The sequence below is a fragment of the Tursiops truncatus genome, chromosome X, assembly GCF_011762595.2.
Source record: "Tursiops truncatus isolate mTurTru1 chromosome X, mTurTru1.mat.Y, whole genome shotgun sequence".
Lineage (NCBI taxonomy): Eukaryota > Metazoa > Chordata > Mammalia > Artiodactyla > Delphinidae > Tursiops > Tursiops truncatus.
In genome coordinates, this window is record NC_047055.1 from 112,266,671 (window position 1) to 112,292,416 (window position 25,746).

The following is a 25,746-nucleotide window of genomic DNA, read 5'->3' on the forward strand; positions in this document are numbered from 1 at the left end:
TATCAAGTAATAACAAGTGTCATGCAAATATTACGCTTTGGGTCAAGTTAAGACTGAGCTGCTCAGATTAGAGTTAATGAGCCCGCAGCTCAAACCTTGAGACGCCAGTCTGCCACAAAGCAGCCAGCAGCGGGCGCTACCAGAACCCGCCTTTATTGTGGTGGGCCCCGCCCACTCCCTCCCGGATTCCGCCTTCTGCCTGCTCACGGCCCAGTCCCCCAAGGGGTTTGGCAAACTGCGGTAAACGCTCCGGGACCGCGTCACCCTCCGCTCTGACAATAGGCGTCAGTCGGCCCCGCCTACGCCGTAGGGCCGGGAGTGGGGGCGGGCCCTGAGGGCGCTGGGAGGCGGGGAAAAGCGACGCAAGCAGCCGCGACGCCATTTGTCGCGGCCCAGCGTGGGTGCAAGCGGATCTCGGAAGAGCTCGGTTGTTAGATTCTCGCGCGCGCGCGATCCGCTCTCCCCCGCCTGCTTCGTGTCACGCTGTCCCACGCGTCGCCCCTCGGAGGAGTCGCCGCCGCCACCCAGATAGGAGTCGGAGACGCAGCGAGGCCGTCGTCACCGCCATGCCTAAGAATAAAGGTAATGCCGCCTGGACCCCGGGACCACGACTCCGCTCGGCCCGGTCTCCCCGGCTGTGCACGCGGCCTCCGGATCTCCTAGGCGGCAGTAACCTGCCTCTCCGCCCTGCCTGCACGCAGCTGGGCGATCCGGACGCGATCCTGGGCTCGGGAGAGGAGCTGGGAAGTTACTCCTGTCTTCCAGTTTGGTCACATTGGGGTGGAGCCGACGCCATTTTTGTAGGGCCTCCTGCGGGAGGACGTGTGCTTCTGCTCCAGATTCGCGCCAGACTGACCCCGGCACTATAGGGACCTGTGGGGAGACCTCCCCCGTGGCCGCCTGGGCTTCGCAGATGGGCGTCTTTGGCCTTCCCGGCAGTTCTTAACTTTCAAAGGGTGATGCCTGTTTTAAGTGGCCATCAGGTACTCCTGCATGGAATTCTTTATGGGCAGTTGTTGGGTATTGCTGAGACTACTCCCTCTCTCTTTTGTAAATAGTGGACGAAACCTTGATGCATTAAGGTTCCTCTCTAGAGACTTACTCTTACCCATCCTTTTACGGGGCTTTCTTTTTCCCAGAACACCTGTTCCATATTTAGCCAAGTTTTCTACTTTTGCTCCAGATCGGTATATATTGTGGTGGGAGTAAAGACCTTTCAGTTCCTACCATTCTTAGGCCAAACATTCACAAACTGTCAGATTTGAGGATAATTTTATTTGGAATTTGCAAAATGGAAGGCCTAATCTAGGTAAAAGCAGAACAGTCCTAAAGAAATTCCTTTTTTAAGACTTAATGGTGTTTCTGTCTTCAGTATTCTTACAATTTCTCAGAGGAAATTGTGGAAGTCGAAACAGGGAAAAGGTATTTTCCTACAGGAGAGGCATGTATTTCACAACCCACAAGTTTCCTTTGATTAGTCATCTTTGAGACCCCTGCCCTGACCCAGGCCTACTCTGTTCTCTTTTTTACTTCACAGCTGGCTCCAGGAATTCTACCTCATTTCCTCTTTGTAGCTGTCACTACTCTTTTTATTCCTTGATGTATTTGGTTGCAGTTCTGTGCGAGATTTGGTGCAGCTCTCTCAGGGCACTCCACCTCACTGCCCTCTTACTTGCCGTTCCTTTTTGTAGCAAGTATTATACTGCTAATTATTCTGGTAAAGACGGGGTGACAAAATAGGGTTTTCAAAGTCATGGTTTTCTTGTAACCTACATCATCTGAGATGGTAACTGGATCCATTCAATAGATATCTTATTTTTCACCTTTATTTCTGGCGATGAGATTTCCGATTTCCTCACTAGACTGTAAGTTCTGAAGGGCAATAGTAGTATCTATTGGAGAAGGTTGTATCTATTGGAGAAGACACAAACTAGATACTACTATTGGAGAAGTAGTATCTAGTTTGGAGAAGATTGGCATCTTTAGGGATATTCGTCTTCCCATGCCTGAATGCAGTATATCTTTCCTTTATTTAGGTGTTGTTTAATATCTCCTTACATTTCATGTGCATCTTTTGTCCGGTTTATTCCTAGCTACCTTATATTTTTTGGTTGCTAATTAAAATGGTAAAATGAAAATATTAGAATGAAAGATTTCAGACCTACAATAAGCTATAAAGCAAATATAATGAATAACTGTCTGCAGTTGATGCATCAGTCATGTCCTGTCAAAAGATAGCAATAAAAGTTATTTTCACAGACAAAATTTAATATAAAGAATAGGGGACTTCCCTGGTGGTCCAGTGGTTAAGACTTCGCCTTCCAATGCGGGGCGTGCGGGTTCGATCCCTGGTTGGGGAGCTGAGATCCCACATGCCTCACGGCCAAAACACCAAAACATAAAACAAGCAGTATTGTAACAAATTCAATAAAGACTTTAAAAATGGTCCACATCAAAAAAAAAATCATTATAATATAAAGGTTGGTTAACCCATGTATTGGAGAGCTGAAAAGGCAAAAAGGGAACCACCCTAAGGTAGCAATTGCTAGAAACAGCTATGGCTCCTAGAACTGGAGGGAAAAAAGGAGAGAGGTTGTTATTATTAAGACTGACAAAAACAACAGGGATTTACTGTAGAGCACAGGGAACTATATTCAGTATTTTGAATTTATGGTAATAAACCATAATGGAAAAGAATCAGAAAAAAAGAATTTAGATATATACATATATATGTATAACTGAATCACTTTGCTGTACACCTGAAACTAACACAGTATTGTAAATCAACTATACTCCAATTAAAGAAAAACAAACAAACCTGACAAAACTTGGAGGAGGGGCCCAGACCTCTAAAGAGGGGGCGCTGTCGATAGCAGGGTCTTTGAGGACCCTGTGAGGTTGGTTCTGGGGCAAAGCAAAAGGGAATCATCTGCAACCACTGAAAGCAGTTACAGCCAGAAGACTGCTGCTGAGTTTATGCCAGTAAAACCGAGAAGCAAATCCCCTTTCTGCTCCAGCCTGCCCTCTGCAGCATCCCAGCGGCAGGGCCTAACTGGCAGCAGCGGGCCAAGGAGAAGGGCGGGGGTGGGGAAGCTCCGAGAGGAAAGCTGCAGGACCAGCACTGGTGCTCAACTTCTGTCCGGGTGGGGTTCCCGGAGGCCCACAGCTCAGGGCGGGCTTTTGTGGTGTCAGTGGCCCAAATGGCAGAGGGACATATTTACAGTTGCATTATCAATGCTAAATTTCTAACAGTAATTTCTTAACATCATCCAACATCCAGTCCATTTTCAAATTTCCCCTATTGTCTCAAGGGTGTCTAGAGTGTAAGTATATAATATACCTAATGTCGTATACTGTATTTTTTAATTTATTGAGGTGAAAGTCACATCACATAAAGTTAGCCACTTTAAAGTGAGCGAGCGATTCGGACTTCCTTGGTGGTGTAGTGGTTAAGAATCCGCCTGCCAATGCAGGGGACATGGGCTCGAGCCCTGGTCCGGGAAGATCCCACATGCCATGGAGCAGCTCAGCCCGCGAGCCACAACTGCTGGGTCCACATGCCACAACTGCTGAAACCTGCGCGCCTAGAGCCCATGCTCCACAACAAGAGAAGCCACTGCAATGAGACGCCACATTGGGTTGCTAGCACTTGACACTTAGTAGATGCTCAGTAAATAATTGTTGGATTAAGTCACCTCCCTTCTGTTGACTCCACCCTTAGGTGAATAATAGGCTCTCCCTTGGTTCCAAAGGGACTGAACTACATTAAAACACATCTAGTTCACAAACCTCCTTTAAAGTTCATTTCATTACACGGCAATAAAATAGGGAAGGGGATGATCAGGGTATGGTTAATTCTGGTAAATTGACAAGCAATGAATCATTCTTTTATAAATAACACATGAGGCATACAAAAATTATAAATAATGCAGTGAATGCCTGGGGAATCAACCCATTACTCTGAACTTGAGAATTACAACACATATTCAGTTAAAGCCCTCTGTGTTCCCCTCCCCAATCCCCTTCCGCTCCCTCTCTTCATCTCTTCCAGGAGGTAGCCACCATTCTGAATTTGGTGTTTAAGCATTCCTATAGTTGTAAAACCCATCTGTTATCTTTACTTGTTATCTTAGAGGAACAGTACTTTTCAAGACTCCCGAGTTTTATGAGATGCAGTTTACTAATGTGAAATAAATTCGTGATTATTTTTCTGTTTTTATTCATTGGAAAAGCCAGAGCCTGTGAACATAATCTTTGTGATGTTTACACACGTATTGTCACTGTGTGTTGCCACTAACTGTGTTGCCACTAACTGTATGTTGCCACTAACTGTGTTGCCACTAACTGTGTGTTGAATGACTTGATTTGGATTGATTCTTACCAGCTTATTTCCTCTAGAATCCTCTAGACTCTGTCAGTTTATTACCTCAGGGAAAAAAGGTAGCCTTGGGCCCACTTATGAAGAGCAGTTGGGGTAAGGTGCTCCCACACTTTAAAGAAGTTACTACTTTTAGTTTTAAAATCACCAGTCCTTTAGGAATGTATGGGCTACTCTTGAGTGATTGATTCAAAGAATTTTCCAACTAAATATGTGACTCAGTAAACAAAGTAGGTGTGATACTTGCACTGATGCCCACTCTGCTTTGAAGATTTGGCATGGTTGGTGGCTTGAAGCAGAGGATACTTTTCTCTTTCTAGGAAATGAGCTCTGAGGACTCTGGGTGGGTCAGACATTGTAGAGGCCTGCCGAACATAGCACAGAGCATTGTGAGACTGCCCCTGGGACAGCGTAAGTGCACATGACTCAGGAAGTTAAGAGTCTGTCTTTGCAGTGGCCAGGTACACGTTCTTTATTCTGTTTGGGCTGTGAACTGTTTTTGCTGCTTCCAGGCTCGTCCCGTGAGTCCCTTAGTGTCGCTACCACTTAACACCGTTCTTCTGTCTTTTGGAATGGCTGCCAGTGTGGTTTAGGTTCTAGAATGGGAACAGAATGCTGTGGAGAGATACCCTAATGTGGGGGCCAGGAACAAAAAAGGATTAGGTTGGATCTGGTCACCCCCACTCACTAATAGTGTTGCTTCTCTGAGCTTCAGTAAACTCACTGGTAAACTGGGCATAAATGACTTATTATCTCATAGAGTGATAGTGACAAGTCAATGGGTGGCATTACTGCATACTGGTTAAGAGTATAATCACTGGGGTGATACTGCCTGATGCAAATACCAGCTCTCACTTCATTCTCTCTTGTGAGATAAAGACAAAATAATGCCTATCTCATAGGCATAAGCTTGTTAAGGGCGAGTTACTGGGACAGCGAGAAGTCTGCTTGGATTGAAGCATAGGGAAATTGAAGAGGAGTAATGAGAGGTAGATTGCTGTCATGCTTATAGGTTGAAAGACTTATATTCTTTAAGGTAGTTATGTTACCACTAACAGAAATAAGGATGTTTATTAAGGACCAACTTTGTAAAAGAAAGTAATTTGAGTTTTGAGTAAAATTTGAATGACAGTAGCCCATTCACTGGAAACGTGCTGAGCCTCACATTAGAAATGAGGCCAAAGCTTAGTTGAAATAGTAGGATGAGATGTAAAATTCTTAGCATAGAAGAGGTAGGTGAGAGAAATTTTTCCTTAGAAAGTAGGTAAGCAGAAGCTGAGAATTTGGACTTAATGAAGCTCAAAAGGGATAGGCATAGTGAAGGGGTAGGGGTGATGAAAGGTCAAGAATAGTGCAAGTGGCCCTTTAAAAGTCAGAAAAAGAGTTGAGAAATGATCAGCAGTGTCATTATTTAAAGTATGGAAAATGGGAGGGAGGGTACAGATTTTTAAGGCTACCGGTAGATAGAAGAATTCTAGAACCCTACATGGTAGAAAGAATATAGAGGCACTTGAATCTTCTGTTCTAACTCCCTCATTTTATAGAGGCTGGAATTGAGATCCTGAGAAGTTTTGTGAAAGCTCCATGTATCCTTTATTCCTCCCTTCACATATGGTCACAATTCCCATGTTGTTTCCATCTCAGAAATATTCCTCTTATTTGTGTCTTCCTCTTCACGGTCAGGCTAGGTGTGCTTCATTCTATGTGTAATAAGGACAGTGACCTTCTTACCAGTTTTCCCACCCAGAGGATCATGTCACACCTCTATTTTTTGTTGAACTATTTAAGATTTTTTTTTTTTTTTTTTTTTTTTTTTTGCGGTACGTGGGCCTCTAACTGTTGTGGCTTCTCCCGTTGTGGAGCACAGGCTCCGGACGCGCAGGCTCAGCGGCCATGGCTCACAGGCCCAGCCGCTCCGCAGCATGTGGGATCCTCCCAGACCGGGGCACGAACCCGTGTCCCCTGCATCGGCAGGCGGACTCTCAACCACTGCGCCACCAGGGAAGCCCTATTTAAGATTTTTGAATAGTAAAGTTCACGATTCAGGTTTCAAAAAGTGTAGAATGAAATGTCTTTCCTAAGTGTGTCCTCTTGCCAATGAGTTCTTCTCACAGGCAGTCATTAACTTTCTTGTACGTGCCCTTCCAGAGATATTTTATATGTAAGCAAGTATGAATATCCCTTTTTTACACAATGGTAGCTTTATACTCTTCTTCAGCTTGCTCTATTTGTTGTTAAACTTACATTATGAAGAATTTTGAACATATACAAAAGTAGACTAGTATAATGAGCCTCCATGTACTCAACTCCTGGCCTCGGACATCATTAATTCACAGCTAAACTTGCACCGTCCGCACCAAATCAGGGTCCACATATGGGCTATACATTGTCATTGGTTGATATCTTTTAAGTCTTTTCTAACTGGTAGGTTCTTCATCCATCTGTGGGGGTTTTTTTCTTCATAATGTATCTGTTGAAGAAAACAGATTGTCTTGTGGATTCGTCCCCATGTTGTCATCGTCCCCGTCATCCCCCAACCCCCAGCTAGATTTTGCTGATTGCATCCCTAGTGTACCTTGATTTTTACTGTTTTTTACCAGACTGTCTTTTAGAGCAGTTTTATGTTGATAAAAAAATGAGCAGAAATTGCAGAGTTCCAACTCCCACCCTCCCAGTTTCCTCTATTATTAATATCTTACATGAGCCACTATAGATAGTCCATAGTTTACATTAAGGTTCATTCTTTGTGTTGTACGTTTTATGGATTTTTGACAAATATATAGTGACATGTATCCACCATTACAGTACCATACTGCGTTAAAAATCCTGTTGTTCACCTATTCACCTGTCCTTCCTTCCCCGCTCCGCATCTGGCAACTACTGATCTTTTTACTCTCTCTATAGTTTTGCCTTTTCAAAAATGTTATATGGTTGGAATCATACTATTCAGCCTTTACAGATTGGCTTCCTTCCCTTAGTAATATACATTTAAGGTTTCTCCATGTCTTTGGGGGGGTTGATAGCTCATTTCCTTTTATTGCTGAATAGTATTCCATTCTATGCAAGTACCACAGTTTATGCTTTCACCTACTGAAGGACATCTTGGTTACTTCCAAGATCAGGCAGTTACTACCTTGCTTTTTTTTTTTTTTTAACATCTTTATTGGAGTATAATTGCTTTACAATGGTGTGCTAGTTTCTGCTTTATAACAAAGTGAATCAGTTATACATATACATATGTTCCCATATCTCTTCCCTCCTGCGTCTCCCTCCCTGCCACCCTCCCTATCCCACCCCTCTAGGTGGTCACAAACCACCTAGCTGATCTCCCTGTGCTATGCGGCTGCTTCCCACTATCTATTTTACATTTGGTAGTGTGTATATGTCCATGCCACTCTCTCACTTTGTCACAGATTACCCGTCCCCCTCCCCATATCCTCAAGTCCATTCTCTAGTAGGTATGTGTCGTTTTTCCCGTCTTACCCCTAGGTTCCTCGTGACCTTTTTTTTTTCTTAGACTCCATGTATATGTGTTAGCATACGGTATTTGTTTTTCTCTTTCTGACTTACTTCACTCTGTATGACAGTCTCTAGGTCCATCCACCTCACTACAAATAACTCAGTTTCATTCCTTTTTATGGCTGAGTGATATTCCATTGTATATATGTGCCACATCTTTATCTGTTCATCCGATGATGAACACTTAGGTTGCTTCCATCTCCTGGCTATTGTAAATAGAGCTGCAATGAACATTTTGGTACATGACTCTTTGAATTATGGTTTTCTCAGGGTATATGCCCAGTAGTGGGATTGCTGGGTTGTATGGTAGTTCTATTTCTAGTTTTTTAAGGAACCTCCATACTCTTCTCCATAGTGGCTGTACCAATTCACATTCCCACCAGCAGTGCAAGAGTGTTCCCTTTTCTTCACACCCTCTCCAGCATTTATTGTTTATAGATTTTTTTCATGATGGCCATTCTGACAGGTGTGAGATGATATCTCATTGTAGTTTTGATTTGCATTTCTCTAATGATTAATGATGTTGAGCAGCCTTTCATGTGTTTGTTGGCAATCTGTATATCTTCTTTGCAGAAATGTCTGTTTAGGTCTTCTGCCCATTTTTGGATTGGGTTGTTTGTTTTTTTGTTATTGAGCTGCATGAGCTGCTTGTAAATTTTGGAGATTAATCCTTTGTCAGTTGCTTCAGTTGCAAATATTTTATCCCACTCTGAGGGTTGTCTTTTGGTCTTGTTTATGGTTTCCTTTGCTGTGCAAAAGCTTTGAAGTTTCATTAGGTCCCATGTGTTTATTTTTGTTTTTATTTCCATTTCTCTAGAAGGTGGGTCAAAAAGGATCTTGCTGTGATTTATGTCATAGAGTGTTCTGCCTATTTTTTCCTCTAAGAGTTTGATAGTGTCTGGCCTTACATTTAGATCTTTAATCCATTTTGAGTTTCTTTTTGTGTATGGTGTTAGGGAGTGATCTAATTTCATACTTTTACATGTACCCGTCCAGTTTTCCCAGCACCACTTATTGAAGAGGCTGTCTTTTCTCCACTGTATATTCTTGCCTCCTTTATCAAAGGTAAGGTGACCGTACATGCATGGGTTTATCTCTGGGCTTTCTATCCTGTTCCATTGATCTATATTTCTGTTTTTCTGCCAGTACCATACTGTCTTGATTACTGTAGCTTTGTAATATAGTCTGAAGTCAGGGAGCCTGATTCCTCCAGCTCCGTTTTTCTTTCTCCAGATTGCTTTGGCTATTCGGGGTCTTTTGTGTTCCCATACAAATTGTGAAATTCTTTGTTCGAGTTCTGTGAAAAATGCCAGTGGTAGTTGGATAGGGATTGCATTGAATCTGTAGAATGCTTTGAGTAGTAGCGTCATTTTCACATTGTTGATTCTTCCAATCCAAGAACATGGTCTATCTCTCCATCTATTTGTATCATCTTTAATTTCTTTCATCAGTGTCTTATTATTTTCTGCATACAGGTCTTTTGTCTCCTTAGGTAGGTTTATTCCTAGACATTTTATTCTTTTTGTTGCAGTGGTAAATGGGAGTGTTTTCTTGATTTCACTTTCGGATTTTTCATCCTTAGTGTATAGGAATGCCAGAGAGTTCTGGGCATTAATTTTGTATCCTGCTACTTTACCAAATTCATTGATTAGCTCTAGTAGTTTTCTGGTGGCATCTTTAGGATTCTCTATGTATAGTATCATGTCATCTGCAAACAGTGACAGCTTTACTTCTTCTTTTCCGATTTGGATTCCTTTTATTTCCTTTTCTTCTCTGATTGCTGTGCCTAAAACTTCCAAAACTATGTTGAATAAGAGTGGTGAGACTGGGCAACCTTGTTCTTGTTCCTGATCTTCGTGGAAATGCTTTCAGTTTTTCACCATTGAGGACGATGTTGGCTGTGGGTTTGTCATATATGGCCTTTATTATGTTGAGGAAAGTTCCCTCTGTGCCTACTTTCTGCAGGGTTTTTATCATAAATGGGTGTTGAATTTTGTCGAAAGCTTTCTCTGCATCTATTGAGATGATCATATGGTTTTTCTCCTTCAGTTTGTTAATATGGTGTATCACGTTGATTGATTTGCATATATTGAAGAATCCTTGCATTCCTGGGATAAACCCCACTGGATCATGGTGTATGATCCTTTCAATGTGCTCTTGGATTCTGTTTGCTACTGTTTTGTTGAGGATTTTTGCATCTATGTTCATCAGTGATATTGGCCTGTAGTTTTCTTTCTTTGTGGCATCTTTGTCTGGTTTTGGTATCAGGGTGATGGTGACCTCGTAGAATGAGTTTGGGAGCGTTCCTCCCTCTGCTGTATTTTGGAAGAGTTTGAGAAGGATAGGTGTTATCTCTTCTCTAAATGTTTGATAGAATTCGCCTGTGAAGCCATCTGGTCCTGGGTTTTTGTTTGTTGGAAGATTTTTAATCACAGTTTCAATTTCACTGCTTGTGATTGGTCTGTTCATATTTTCTATTTCTTCCTGATTTAGTCTTGGCAGGTTGTGCATTCCTAAGAATTTGTCCATTTCTTCCAGGTTGTCCATTTTATTGGCATAGAGTTGCTTGTAGTAATCTCTCATGATCTTTTATATTTCTGCAGTGTCAGTTGTTACTTCTCCTTTTTCATTTCTAATTCTATTGATTTGAGTCTTCTCCCTTTTTTTCTTGATGAGTCTGGCTAATGGTTTGTCAATTTTGTTTATCTTCTCCAAGGATCAGCTCTAGTTTTATTGATATTTGCTATCGTTTCCTTCATTTCTTTTTCATTTATTTCTGATCTGATCTTTATGATTTTTTTCCTTCTGCTAATTTTGGGATTTTTTCCTTCCTCTTTCTCTAATTGCTTTAGGTGCAAGGTTAGGTTGTTTATTTGAGATGCTTCCTGTTTCTTAAGGTAGGATTGTATTGCTATAAACTTCCCTCTTAGAACTTATTTTGCTGCATCCCATAGGTTTTGGGTCATCGTGTCTCCATTGTCTTTTGTTTCTAAGTACCTTGCTTTTTAACTTGCTTGATGTATCCTACAGCTATAGGACAAAATGTAAACTCTCAGGGTTGCCAGACTTGTTGCTCTCCCTCTACTGCCACAAAATCAGTGTCCCTTTCCAGTTGATAAAACTTTACCCACCCCCCGCCCCGGCCCAATTATCTTCTCTTTGCACACAGACCTTTCATTTGGGGGAATAGGTACAAGAGAGACCCCATTTTATAAAATTTATCATGATCCGTTATATATCCCTCCTTGGTCCTTGTGGGCCACTGTAGGAGGAGTTCACTGAGCAGTGTATTCAACCAAGTAGTCGTGATGTTTATGATATCTCCTTTTGGTTTGTTTGTATTTTATGTCAGCAGTATCCCAAAAGGGATTTCCAGGAAGGGTAGGGAAGTGATGACATGTATATGTTTAATATGATTGGAGATACATGACCAAATTAGGTGAATTTTTTAATTTTTCATTTTTTTCAGGTTTTTGTTGTTTGTTTGAAGTATGGTTTACAACATTATATTAGTTTCAGGTGTACATCATAGTGATTCAGTATTTTTGTAGATTAGACTCTGTTTAAAGTTATTGTAAAATACGATATTCCCTGTGCTGTATAATATATTCGTGTAGCTTATTTATATTACACATAGTAGATTGTACTTCTTATAATTTAAGTGGCTTTTAAAGAACATTCTGTAAGCCCTAGTTTGGTTTCTTTTTCTGTTTTGCAGATAATTAATGTCTTTTTCTTTAAAACCATTAGGTAAAGGAGGTAAAAATAGACGCAGAGGTAAGAATGAGAATGAATCTGAAAAGAGAGAGCTGGTGTTCAAAGAAGATGGGCAAGGTAAGCATTTTCATAAGTTAGATTTCTTTCAGTAATAGTTTTCTTTCTTAAGTAAGGTTTTCAATTTCTCAACATAAAAGAGATACTGTTCATAATCCTGAGCAAAAAACCACATGTCCCCTTTTGCTCTTCTCCGTTTCTCATCCCCCACACTTCTCCAGAGCCTTTCTTCTGGTAGTTATTTCTTGGTATACTCAGCATGCGCTGAGGATTGATGGCATTTCTGTAAATGTGTATGTTTCACTGTTTTATGTGAACACTCATGTTACAACTAAGAATGAATTGAGCAGTTCAGAGGGAATTAAGCCTCAAAAGCTATGGTTGACAATTCCATGACTTAGTAGACTTTTTTTGATAGCGAATGGTGCTACATAGTATGTTCAGTAGACCATGGGTATTTGAGGAATGCATCTGAGGCATGTAAATTACATGTAATTTCATAACATAATAAAATGAAACTGAACAATTGACCTTTTCAAACTGATTAAGATTTTTGTTAAGTGCCAGATACATAACAGTAGTTTCCCATGTTTTGTTTGGTTTTGGTTTTTGAGAGTTATGTTTTTGGGGGTTTTTTCGGGGTGGGGGGTGGTTAACATCTTTATTGGAGTGTAATTGCTTTACAGTGGTGTGTTAGTTTCTGCCATATAACAAAGTGACTCAGCTCTACGTATACATACATCCCCATTTCCCATGTTTTTATTTTGAGTAATTTCAAACTTTCAGAAAAGTTGCACTCTAAGTATCATGAATTCCTTTAACCCCTTCATCTTTGTGTGCGTGTGTGTGTTTTTCCTGAACCATTTGGAAGTTAGTTGAAGACATCATGATACTTTTCCCTTACTACTTACTTTATCATGTTTCTCCTAAGAACAAGTATATTCTCTCACGTAACTGCAGTAGGATTATCACACTCGTGAATATATTATTTATCTAATATATAGTCCATATTTAAATTTTTCTAGTTATCCCAGTAATTTTCAGCAGTTTTTAACAAAGAACTTTTTCTAATTATCTTTTTATAGAACTTGGTAGATTTGTTCATGCCATGAATATATAAGCCACTAAAGATGAAACATGTTATTTGGCTAAAAGACCCTTTTATTTCTTACCCTTGATTCTTGCCCTCCTTTAGCAGTTGACTTTATTTTGACTGCCATTACTTTTTCTTTTTCACGTTTTCCCCCCACTTTGGAAGAGAGCCTGCCTTTAAATCGACCAACCGTGTTGAGGCCCTAGGTGGGTGCTAGGTTCACTGTAGTCTGAGTAACTCACTTCCACTTGTCAATACCACAGTCGAGCCTTTGAAAGTTTTGTTTCAGCGTATTTACAAATTAGTGGATGTCCTCTTTGGGAATCGGTCTTGCATACAACTTGAGTAAACTAAAGGTTCTGAAGTGACCCCCCCCCCCCTCCGGTCTTCTGTCATTTAATGACAGAAGAGACGGCCCGTGTGCAAGCCACTGCTCATCATCTCAGTTTTTCAAGTGGCAGTGAAGTAGGGTGGCTTCCTGGGTACCCTTTTGGAAAGATTGTTGATTAAAAGTTTGGCATTTTGTCTGGGGGCATCTTTCCAGCTTTACAAAAACTTCAGAATAATCACTAAGATATTCTAATTTAACAGACATTAATAACATATAAGCTGATTTTTATTTGCCAGTGTACCAAAAATTGTGTTGCAGTTAGCCTCTAAAGACTAACCCTCTGAGGGAAAGGAGACGAAAATTGGGCGAGGATCCACAGTGAGAGATTGATGAGATACATTTTAGTGTACATTTTGGGCCAGGCCACCTTGATCTCCAGAAGTAGAGCATACGGTCATGAAGACAGTGGACAGTCCACTTAACTCAAAATGAGTAGATAATTAAAATATTTCTGATAGCAGGGACAGCTTGTCATAGAAATGGCATTACACAGTCTTGGTTCTGGCTCTGCCGTTAACTAGCTTGGTGTTTTATCACTCCCTTGTGCTTATTTTACTGCATATACTTATTCCTAACCAACACACCTGTATGTTCTAATCAGTTGTATGTGGACTTTTAAGTTGCTTTTATCAAAAATTCAGCAATATCCTATACCCTTTACTTTTCCCTCCTCCAGAGTATGCTCAGGTAATCAAAATGTTGGGAAATGGACGATTAGAAGCGATGTGTTTTGATGGTGTAAAGAGGTTATGTCACATCAGAGGGAAACTGAGAAAAAAGGTAAGTGTGGAGACTTGTTTTACTTTAATATAAAATTATGGTTAAGGGGAAAAAATGGCTCTAAGGTTTTTATGGGCCAAGGACCTCATTTTTCTAAGTTCCCAAAAGATTTCAGTAGAACAGTGATTTACCTCTAAGTCAAAACAGCAAGATCTTTGATGGTAATTTTATACAGGTATCTGTCTGAAGACTCATTTATATCACCTGTGTTTTATTCCTGCCCCAAAATGATTAACCTGAATCAAATCATGAGGAAACAATTAACAAGTCCAGATTGAGGGACACACTGCAAAACAAATGGCCTGACTGCTAGTATATATAATGTTAATGTCATGAATGGAAAAAAAAACAGCAGGGCGGGCTATTTCAATGTAAAGGAGATTAAAGAGATGCAATGGTTAAATGCAGTAGGTGGCCCTTGTTTGGGTTCCGGTTTGAGGGTGGGGGAAATAGCTGTAAGGAGTGTTAAGAAAATTTGAATATGAATTACAGTAAATAAGTGTTGTATTAATGTTAAATTTCCTGAACTGAGATCATGAAAGGGCTGCCTTGGAAAGGAGTGATTAATTTCTCATCAGGGTAGGTGTTCAGGCAGATTTATTGATCAGGTTGGTTAAAAGTCGCTCCATCCCTGGCTTTATGATTTTTTAAAAATTTGTCTTGTTAATGCTCATGTTACCAAACTAAAGGAGTTCTGTTTCCTGTGTGTATTTGGGTGCGTGGGAGGGAGGGAGGGAGGGAGATAAAACCACATTCCTAATTTACTATTCTCATATGTTGTAATGGATACCTGACCACTTAGAGGGGTTCAGTATTAAGAATCCCTTAATTTCTGAACTAATCATTGGTCCTCTGGAATTATTAAACTGTCAAGTAGTTAAATAAGATTGTTATTTTTCTAATCTCCAAAATTATAGAAAATTTGAAAGTGGCTCAGCTGCTTACTGTAGTTTTTTTCCTAATTCTAAATACAGGTACTTTACCCACAGTTGGGTGAATAGTATGTGTATTTTATGGGAAGACTGACTCAACATTGCTCTTGATTGATTATTTTTATTTTAAATGTAACCTCCTGTGACTTTTATAGGTCTGGATAAATACCTCAGACATTATATTGGTTGGTCTACGGGATTACCAGGTAAAAATAAAATTTTCATTGTTTACTTGCTTGAATTTTATGAGCAATTAATGTTTAGAACATAAGTCATAACCATATTTGACCAGTTCCAGGCCAGTATGCTATTCACTGTTGTGTCAACAAACATTTCTTAAGGGCCAGTTCTGTCTTAGGCATTGTGCTAGGTACCCCAGGGATCATGGCTCCCAAATGCCAGTCTGTGGAGTCTGCATTTTCACTATAGAAGAATCACAGACAGTGTGAATTTTTCATGAGGCTAAATAGTCCTTTTTCCCTTTTTGATATTTAAAAAGTTCCCTTTTTTGGAATGAGGGATACTATATTGTGGTGGTTTTGTTGGTGTTCTTAGTTGGCAAGATAAAAATAATTTTATGTTGGACTGCCTGCCTCCATTTTTTTTTTTTTTTTTTTTTTTAAATTATACGTCTTGAAATCAAAATCTGGAAACCATTACTCTAGGGGATACAACTGAATGAGTCAAGCTGTCATCTCACAAAATGCTTATGGCCTGGTAGTGGAGAGGGTAAGACAGGCACACAAGTAATTGCAGTACAAACCATGATAAAAGTATGTGCTCTAAATTTAGATGAGCACTTAGGAAGAAAATGGTAGTTGTCCTTCATGCTGTCAACCTGGAGACTCTACTCATGCTAGGGCTATGAAATCCATTTGGTTTCCACCTATTGGAACTCATCACCATGTATTTACATTTTGAGTGATCTTGTTTCTATTTTTATAACTTTGATCGTACTTTGATTTTTTTAAATATATGTTCTAGAATAAAGAATTAAAATCTTTACCTTAAATCAGTGGTTCTCAACCGTGGGTGATTATTTTCCTCCAGAGTACATTTGGCAGTGTCTGGAGACATTTCAGGTTTTCACACCTGGGGGTAGGGGTCAGTGCTGGTCATCTAGTTGATAGAGACCGGGGTGATGCTAAACATCCTACAATGCACAGGACAGTCCCTACAACAATGAATTATGTGGTCCAATATATCAGCTGTGCTGAGGTTGAGATAGCCTGCTTGAAACTCGTACCATTTTAATGTCCATTTTCTTCTTTTGATCCTAAAGATAACCCCAGAAGTAGGAGCAATTAGTTAGTTCCCTGTTTGACAGATAAGGAAATCAGGGTTCTGAAAGGTGTAACATTCATACTATAAAATGACAGCCACATTAAGTTTTCCAATTCGTAATCTCCCATGATCCTTCTTTTATGTCCCTGCCACTTAAAGGGTGGTACAGGGACCAGTAGCATCACTAGCTTTTGACAACTTGTTAGAAACGCAGATTCTTGGACCTCACCCCAGGCCTCCTAAATCAGAATGTGCGTTTTAACTAGAATCCACTTGGGCTTCTGTACACATTACCGTTTTAAGAAGTGCTGGTGTGAATCACACGATTCTTGGATCATAGTGATCACTTACGTTGCCTTTGAGAATTTTTGAAGTTGAAACAATCAGCTTCAACCCTTTTTTTCTTCCTTAACTGAGTCAGATTCCTTTCGGATGGGGAAGTGTGAACATTCTGAAGCATTAGTTTTCAGTGGGACACTTGCATCAGAAATACCCATATCTTTTACAAATACACACTCATGGGCTTCACATCTCCTAATTTATCTGTCTTTAGGAGGTGTAAAAGCTCCATAGGAGATTCTGATGGATTTGTACCCTAAGAACCACTGATACGTGGAAAGGTATAATAATTTCCTTGGGTCATTATACCGGTCTCAATTTTTGAATTAGAGTATTTAATCACCTGTAAATTATGGTCCCAGGGAATTTTTGTACTTCAAAAGACTTCTAATCAAAGGGTAACTATAAATAATCCAAAAGATTGGGTCTGTACAGTTCTGCATTGAAGTGAAATCTATAACTGTCTTCCCTAAGCTTGTTGATCATTATTCATTTATGCATGCAAGCTTCTTTGTACTGGGTGAAACCCAAGGATGTTTTTCAGAGGGTAGGAGAAAACTTTAAATTTTTAGAAAAAGGACAGGAGTTTATAACACAACAGTAAAATTTAATTTTCTATCCAGTTTGAAACTAATTTATGAAATAACGGATAATATTTTGGCATAATCATTTGTAAATCTTATTTGTCTCTTTTTTAAGGATAATAAAGCTGATGTAATTTTAAAATACAATGCAGATGAGGCTAGAAGTCTGAAGGCATATGGCGAACTTCCAGAACATGGTAATGTCTGAGATATTACATTGACCTGTTATATGGTGTTATTACCTGGTGGTATTTAGATGAAGGAATTTTGGTAGAATTTTGTGGATTTTGCATGTTTAGTTTTGAGTTTACGTGATTCATTCCACGTATGCCTGCCTGTACTTCATAATACTAGACACCTTAAGAAAAAAGTAACTGGGATTCTGTTCCTAATAAATATACTTTTGGTGAGGAATTATCCTTTATAAGCCCTAAACTTCTGCGTAATGCCAGTCAACGGAATAAATTGATTATAGTATTTATTTGAAAGTTCCTTTCTAAAGAGACTGTCATTATTCATCTTTAAATGTGAAGCAAGGATAGCAATTAGGTACTGTTGTCGATTTTTATTAAAAAGTCAGTTTTCAGTTCATCTTATCCTAGTGTCATAGTATCCATAGGATTTTGTTAAATCAACGTTTTTTGTTTCTCCCTTGCAGTACAAAAGTTAGGCGTTCTTAACGCATAAAACTTAAATAAAAATAAGTTTCTCATGACCTCATCAAAGGGGAAGTGACTTTACATACTATTTTGTAAGCCTACATTTTTTGCTTGGAAGTTATTTTTTGGTTCTGTTGCATATTATCAAGGAAACTATAATTTTACTTGAGCATGAAAACCCTGCTGAAATTATTTACTTGGCATTTCCAATCTAGGAAATGCTAATATATCTGGGAATAGGACTAGCACTTCCTGGTTCATTTCTGTTATTTAGGGATAAGCACGATTTGACCAAATTTTTCTGATTGATGAGTTTATCTGATGATTTGTGGCTTGTTAGCGTGTGCTCAGACGTTTTTTGAAGTGTAGCTGGAAGTTGTAATAGCTTTAGAATTTGTGTAATTAGAGCCTGCCTCACTAAAAATACCTTTGTGAGCAAAAGCAACTTGTTTGCATTTTGACTTAGAGATTTTGTTGTGTAAAATACTGTTCTATATACTAGGGTTGTTAGGTAGAAGTTAAGAGGGTCTTTTTGGTAATGAAACTTAAAAGTTTGACTTGTAAGAGTCTCCTTTTATACTGCAACATTTGATATCCAACCACTTCTTTTAGTGGGCAATTTATTCATTTTACTAACATCTTGGTTATATTATATGAGTATATTTGTTATTGTTTCTTTAGCTAAAATCAATGAAACTGATACATTTGGTCCTGGAGATGATGATGAAATCCAGTTTGATGACATTGGAGATGATGATGAAGACATTGATGATGTAAGTAGCATTTTTCACCTTGAGTTTTTCAACTTTTGTTTGTGCTAGTCAAACTGTTTATGCTTTGAGAATTTTATCATCTTTTTCAGTATTTCTTCCTAAAAAGGTCAATATTTGCTTTGGCAATATGAATGCTAGGCATTGGAATCTCAACTTGTTTAAGTTAAGGGTGTCTAGAGAGATAGCTATTAAGAAATTTAGCAGACAGTTATGAGAAATACAAGATTTTATCAAAGAAACAGGCCTTTTTTTATTGAGATATAGTTGTACAATATTATATAAGTTACAAGTGTACTGTAAGGTGATTCACAATTTTTTTTTTTTAATATTTATTTATTTATTTTATTTTGGCTGTGCCAGGTCTTAGTTGTGGCCCACGGGATCTTTAGTTGAAGCATGTGGGATTTTTTTTTTTAGTTGTGACATGCGGACTTCTTAGTTGTGGCATGCATCTGGGATCTAGTTCCCCGACCAGGGGTCGAACCCGGGCCCCCTGCATTTGGAGCATGGAATTTTACCACTGGACCACCATGGAAGTTCACAGTGATTCACAATTCTTAAAGGTTATACTCTATTTATAGTTACTATGATTGGCTATATTCCCTGTGTTATACAAACGTGCCTTCTCTTAATTGAAACACTAGTATGTTAGAAGAATAATCTTGTTTGAACCAGTTTCATATGAAGTGTTGGAATTACAGCATAATATTAAAAGCCCTGTTAAAGGGAATTCCCTGATGGTCCAGTGGTTAGAACTCGGCGCTTTTACTGTGGTGGCCTGGGTTCAATTCCTGGTCAGGGAAATAAGATCCCACAAGCTGTGCTGCGCAGCCACCAAAAAAATAAAGCGCCCTCTTAAAATTGAGGCCTTTTGCCAGTTATTTTATCTGTTGGATATGCACTATTGGCAAACTCTTGGTTTGGAGTTGGTGTGTTAATTTTGAGGAAAATGCGTTGTTTTTTCTCACTATAAAGCAGTAATGCTCACAAGAATAAGTGCCTCATTGCCCTTCTGCTGTTAAAATATTTCAATGAAATTCAAACTTAGTTTCTGGCAATATAAATCTATTTAATAACTGGGGTGGTATTATAAGTTACTCTTAAATCTGGGTTGGGCTCTTTAAACCCTTTTAAATAAAAATGTAGTTCAGGAACACCTGTGTATATAAATCTAAAAATAATAGTAGTAATGTTTGATTTTATTCAAAGGTGAAATTTTAGTATACCTAGAGTAGTTGCTCCTGACCGGGATTGTTTGTGCAACAGAATTACCGGAGCTTTTCAGAAATACAAAGGCTGGGAATTACCTGGCGGTCCAGTGGTTAGGACTCTGTGTTTTTACTGCCAAGGGCCTGGGTTCGATCCCTGGTCAGGGAACTAAGATCCCACAAGCCACACGGTGCGGCCAAAAAACCCCCAAAAAACAAAAAACCCAACCGAACAAAAACAAAGGCTGGTCTCGGGGAAGTCTGAATTAAGTGATACCTACCACTGAGATTCTATAATTAACATCTCTGTACTTGGTTTATCACATATCTGCCTATGCCTTTATTCATCCTTCAGTCCATCTTACATTTTGATGCATCTCCAAACCATTTTAGAATACATGATGAATTAAAGAAAATTTGAGTACATATCTCCAGTGTGTATTTGCATTTATGAATTTTTAAACATACAATACTGTATTTCAGAGCATACCCTAAAATAGAAAAATGAAAAGGGATAAGAAATAAATCCATCATTCTATTTTTTTTAACATCTTTATTGGAATATAATTGCTTTACAGTGGTGTGTTTCTTCTGTATAACAAAGTGAATCAGCTATACATATACATACATCCCCATATCCCCTCCCTCCTGCGCCTCCCTCCCACCCTCCCTATCCCACCCCTCTAGGTGGTCACAAAGCACCGAGCTGATCTTGATCTCCCTGTGCTATGTGGCTGCTTCCTACTAGCTACCGATTTTACATTTGGTGGTGTATATATGTGCATACCACTCTCTCACTTCGTCCCAGCTTACCCTTCCCCCTCCCCGTGTCCTCAAGTCCGTTCTCTACATCTGCGTCTTTATTCCTGTCCTGCCCCTAGGTTCTTATGAACCATATCATTCTATTTTTTATGTTATCTCCCTTTGGAAACCCCTGAGCCAGAGGATTCTTGTGACTAAGCTGTGAATGACACTTGGACAGTAGATTTATCGATGATACTCTGTGACAAGAACCTGACATGGAGCTACTACTGTGTTATAGGTTAAGGAGCGATCCCAACATTTTGACAGCTTAGCTGGGGTAGAAGACCTTTTTTAGGAAATAAAGAACCTAGTCAGAGTACATACCTCAATATGAAGCCACATACACAGAGGTGATAGGGTGAGGATCTAGATAGGGTTAAGCTTTTCTGAGAAAAGTATTTCTCAGTTTGTGCCAATGCTTCTTCAGAACTGAGGCTGGCAGTAAGGGATAGTAAAGGTAGTGGTTATTAAAGGAATTTGAGTTATCTTGGCCATTTCGTAAGGGTCGCTTTGTCTGTCACCTGAGAACCCGACTTCTTCCCTAAGGTGTTTCTCCAAATGGTTTCTGTGTGTTCTAGCCTTCACTCCTATAACCAGGTTGACTGGGAGGAGAATTTGGTATCTCACTTTTCCGTTTCTCAAGGAAGTAACACTCCCTGTGTCTGTTCCTACCCCCAAAATAAATTTCTAATCAGTAGCACAAAAGGAAGGAGATAGTAAAATAGTAAACTTTATTGAGAATATTCTGCATAACGTATAGCATTCTGAAGGCTGCTGTAAAGATTCAATGACAGCAGACCAGAATTGAGAAAAACCTAGTGTTCAGAATTTCCTCTTCAAATTGGATTTGTTTCCCAGATAGCCTAAGGGGGTGCATGTGTCCCTTACATGTGGTAGACTGTTGGAATATAAAAATTCTTCTTTTGGTTGATCTGATGTTCTTTTTCCTTCCAGATCTAAGTCGAACTCAACCTTTCACATTCCATTTTCTTTGAGGATTATTCAACAATTTGGATTTGGGCTGTGACCCATTAAAGAAGATTAAAATTTCATTAGCATGAGTGCAGTTTGTTAAAGCAGACTGATTTGTTTCTAAGGTATTTCTTTAAAAACTAGTAATGCTGAATTCTCTTAAATGTTAAACCCACTTTGTTCTTTTGATGTGACGGAGCTTGTGGGTAAAAGACCACATCTGCTCTTCTAAAAGAAAAAAAATGCGTTAACTGCCTTTCCCACTTTGACCACTTCCAGTAAGTAAATGGATGTTTTGAGTAAAACCATTTGCCGTACACGCATTATGTACTTATTTTTTTTTTTTTTTTTTTTTTTTTGTGGTACGCGGGCCTCTCACTGCTGTGAGCCTCTCCCGTTGCGGAGCACAGGCTCAGCGGCCATGGCTCACGGTCCTAGCCGCTCCGCGGCATGTGGGATCTTCCCGGACCGGGACACGAACCCGTGTCCCCTGCATCGGTAGGCGGACTCTCAACCATTGCGCCACCAGGGAAGCCCCGTACACGCATTATGAATCATAATTAAGCCCTAGTTTTGACTAGCCTGTTTACTGTACAATGAATTTTTGTATATTCCAGTTACTTACATGAATTTTCCCTTGAGATTTTGGTACAGTTTAATGGAGGCAGAAATCTGCATTTAAAGTGAAAAATGATTGGTCTGTTTTTCATATTTAAGTAGCATGTGGCTATTTTTATACTGATTTTGATATTGTATACATTCTTTTCATGATCTTATTTTGCCACTATAAACATCAACAAAAAAGGCGGTTTTTAGAACCTGAGTTTTAATAGCAGTTTTGAATTTGTAAAGTTGGTAGTTGCAGAAATCAAACACTAGGTGGCACCCAGTTATCTTAACATTGGAGATACTGATATAGTTGTCAACTTTTTTTTTTTTAACTTACTGTGCATAGAAAATTCCCAAACAACAAAAGATTGTTTTGAACATATGCATGTATGTAGAATATTTTTGCAGAACAAAAGGATTATGTTCAAAGTGTCGTTTTATTTTCAGAAGTCATATACGTGTGAGCTACAATTTTGAGTGCTTTATAAACACTTAAACTATGTGTAAATGAAAATTTAATTTCATAACAGTTTGTACAAATTAAGCCTTTGGGAAAGTATCCCTAAGCTGGGGAAAGAGGAGGGAATAACAACTTAATGAAAAGATGGTCTCTTATTTCTGAATGGAAGAACTACATACAGTGGAGAAATATAATAAAGACAGTATCATGCTGCAGAGTATATTATACCCTTACTTTGCGTTTAGGATGTATTTTATTGTGTGTACAGGTGTTTTTTGCTTGTATTTTATTGGGAATTTAGATTTACCCTTTGTTAGTTTTTCATCATCAACTCTAGTAAGATGAAATTAAGGGCAGGGCTAGTTAGACCTAACTAGCCACATTGAAGTGGTATGCAACTGTAAAAGAAATCCTTCATGTAGCTTGTGAAACTTTTATTCTGCTGGTCTCCAGAGAACTCTTCAGTGTTGAAAAGTAATACACAGAGGATTAAACCTTCACATGGCTTCAGAAAATAAGCACATCTTTTTTTTTTTTTTTTTTTTTTAGTAAGCACATCTTTGATCCCATGCTTAGTATAATTTCCTTTCCTAAGTGTGCAAACTCTGGAATAAAAATCTGAGGTACTATAAAATATTAAATCAAAAACCAGAAACTAAGAGTGGACAATTGCAGTTGATGTTTCTTACTCTATGGAGTCCCTGAACACTTAACCTAGGTGGAATGTGTCTGAGACCATGGACTGGTTTTTAGTACTCATAAGGAACCAGCCTTGAAGAGTTGACTGAGTGATCATCTTCGTCGGTAATCTAAACCTCCTAAGATATTTAGGCTTCTGTACATAAAAGTGTTCTGGTAAATTTGTGGTATATGCAGATCTTTCCTCCACATTGTTTTACCAAGAATGTTTTGACTCTGCATCTGTGCTACAGTTCATGGTACGGGTGGTGCAACTCAAACATTAGTTTTTCTACTTAACCTCCTCTAATAATATGGTTTGTCTAAAGATTCTTACCCCAATTCACGTGTTTGCAGGTGACATTTTTTTTCTTGTCTACGTAGTAACAGCCCAATCTAGTGCTGTTGTACCCTAGAAAATCTCAAATTATAATGATTAAAATAGTTGGGGTAAACTTGTAGTTCATATGCAACACTACTTGGAGGAATTATTTTACTAACTTGTCTTTAGTGTGGAAATTAGTTTCATTGATTTGATTATATTTCAAAGGTGGAATGGAAGTGGTCCTCAAGAAAAAAAACCTTTTTTGTTGTTATACTGTTTGATTCCTATAATACAATGCTAGAAAGTATGCCCTGAAAGAAAATAAAGTCTTTGAAATCCAAGAATAATGATTCTTACTGCTAAGAGAATGTAATAGTTATTACTAATGAGTTCGATAGGCATGCATTTTTCATGCAGTGTTTATTCCACTTCCAATTAGAGTATATAAATAAGTTGTATTACTAAGGTGGCTAAATAACCAAACCAAGTGTTTGTGTAAAAAAAGACTTGCCAAGATTTAATTGTTTGACTGTTGAATCTTTCTTGAAAATCCCGCCTCTCAAAGAGACCACCTCTTAAGGAGCCTGTAAACTATGCATGATGAAAATTCTTGTATTTTATTAAGGAGTGGCCATTGGTTTACTCACCACATCTGTGGAATCATGGCTATAAGTATAGTTGCTTACAGAACTCCTGGTGACTTGTAGTTTAACTTACTCTCATCTATCTTGTGTAAATATTAAATTATAGGACATTGCATAACATCTTGAAAAGATACAAACTGCTGTCAGTATTGACTTCAGAGCAAGTGAGTAATCTAATAGGTAAAAGCATGTTTCAAATAAAATACCTAGCTGGATTTATACTTTATTTGTATTGTGTACAGATTTAACAACATCCAGTATTAACTATGGCTTGGCAGTGAAATGAAAGTAAGTTCTTTATGTTACCTGTCATAAAGATTAAAAAGATTTGTATTGGTGTGAGATGTTTAGATCTCTGTCCTGCTTAGTAAGGGGAAGTTTCATTTATACAGCTTTTACATACCACTTTGTGTTTTTTATTTACCTTCAACTACCATCATTGCTTTTTTCTTCCTATTTTAGAAAAGAACAAAATCTGAATTAAGTCTTACTATAAGTGTGATAAGACACTAGCCTCTCAGGTATGGAGTGAACCGATGAATTCGGAGGGTGTGTTGGACTGTGTCTTCTCTTCCTCCCACAGCCGCCTAGTGCTTAGGAGGCATGTGGTAGGGAGTGAAGAACATGGGCTCTGAGGTCAGGCAGCCTGTGCCACAACCCCCACTCTGCCCTTTACCTGCAGGTGACCACGGGCACCTTCTCCAGCTTGTCTGAGCTTCAGGCTCCTCACCTGTAAGATGGAGATGATGAGAAGAGTACCTGCAGAATCACAGAAATGTTGGGAGGATTAATAATGCGTGTTCGTATGTGTGATCCACTTAGAGCAGTGTCCGCCACTATTCACTTGATATCCAGGACTGTGTAAAATAGAATATGCACGTCTTTTTTATTCTCTATTTACCATTTCTTTTACTTGCAGTCTCTGGTTCCTATAACAAAAGAAGTGTGTAGAATATATATTTGTATATTCATGTCGACACAATATTTAAAATAATTGCTACCACCCTCATTTAATTCAGCATAAGACTAACAGATGGAAGTCTCTAAATTGCTTAAAGAAAGGTATTTTGCAAAGTACCAACTTGCTCTATATTTCTTTAGAGAAAGCTTATAATTAGTAATATTGGTAGCTCTGGTCATCTTTCATTCTGAAGTCTTTAATGAGTCCTTTTACCATAGATTCATGACAGCTAATTGGTACTGATTTGGAGGTTTCCTTTCCCATCATTTGGAATTATGTAATCAGATGCAAACTATTGCAATTAGAAATAAAATATGAAATAACTTTCAACAGTGTATGCAGTTGATTCTTTTCAAACTGTTTATGACATTTTTAACTAAACTTTTATTCATGATCATTCTTTTCTGGAAATTTTGATGTATGAGGGAAATGTATACTTAATCTGTTTTTTATTTTTGTGTTTTTGGTTGTTTGATTTGAATGAATCCGTTTGGTCAGACTGCAGTTACAGGGTTGCATTTTCTGGGCAAGTGAATTTGTTACAAACCTGTGCTGAAGACATTTTCTGATGGTAAATCA

General features: G+C 38.8%; 1 protein-coding gene across 1 annotated transcript; it reads left to right on the forward strand.

The window, feature by feature from the left end:
* Positions 1–345: 345 nt before the first annotated feature.
* Positions 346–24,545, forward strand: EIF1AX (eukaryotic translation initiation factor 1A X-linked). Its single transcript, XM_019927683.2, has 7 exons — positions 346–582; positions 11,648–11,731; positions 13,832–13,935; positions 15,023–15,073; positions 17,190–17,271; positions 18,415–18,506; positions 21,473–24,545. The coding sequence occupies exons 1-7, from the start codon at positions 567–569 to the stop codon at positions 21,476–21,478; spliced, it is 435 nt and encodes a 144-aa protein (XP_019783242.1). The 5' UTR covers positions 346–566; the 3' UTR covers positions 21,479–24,545.
* Positions 24,546–25,746: the final 1,201 nt, after the last annotated feature.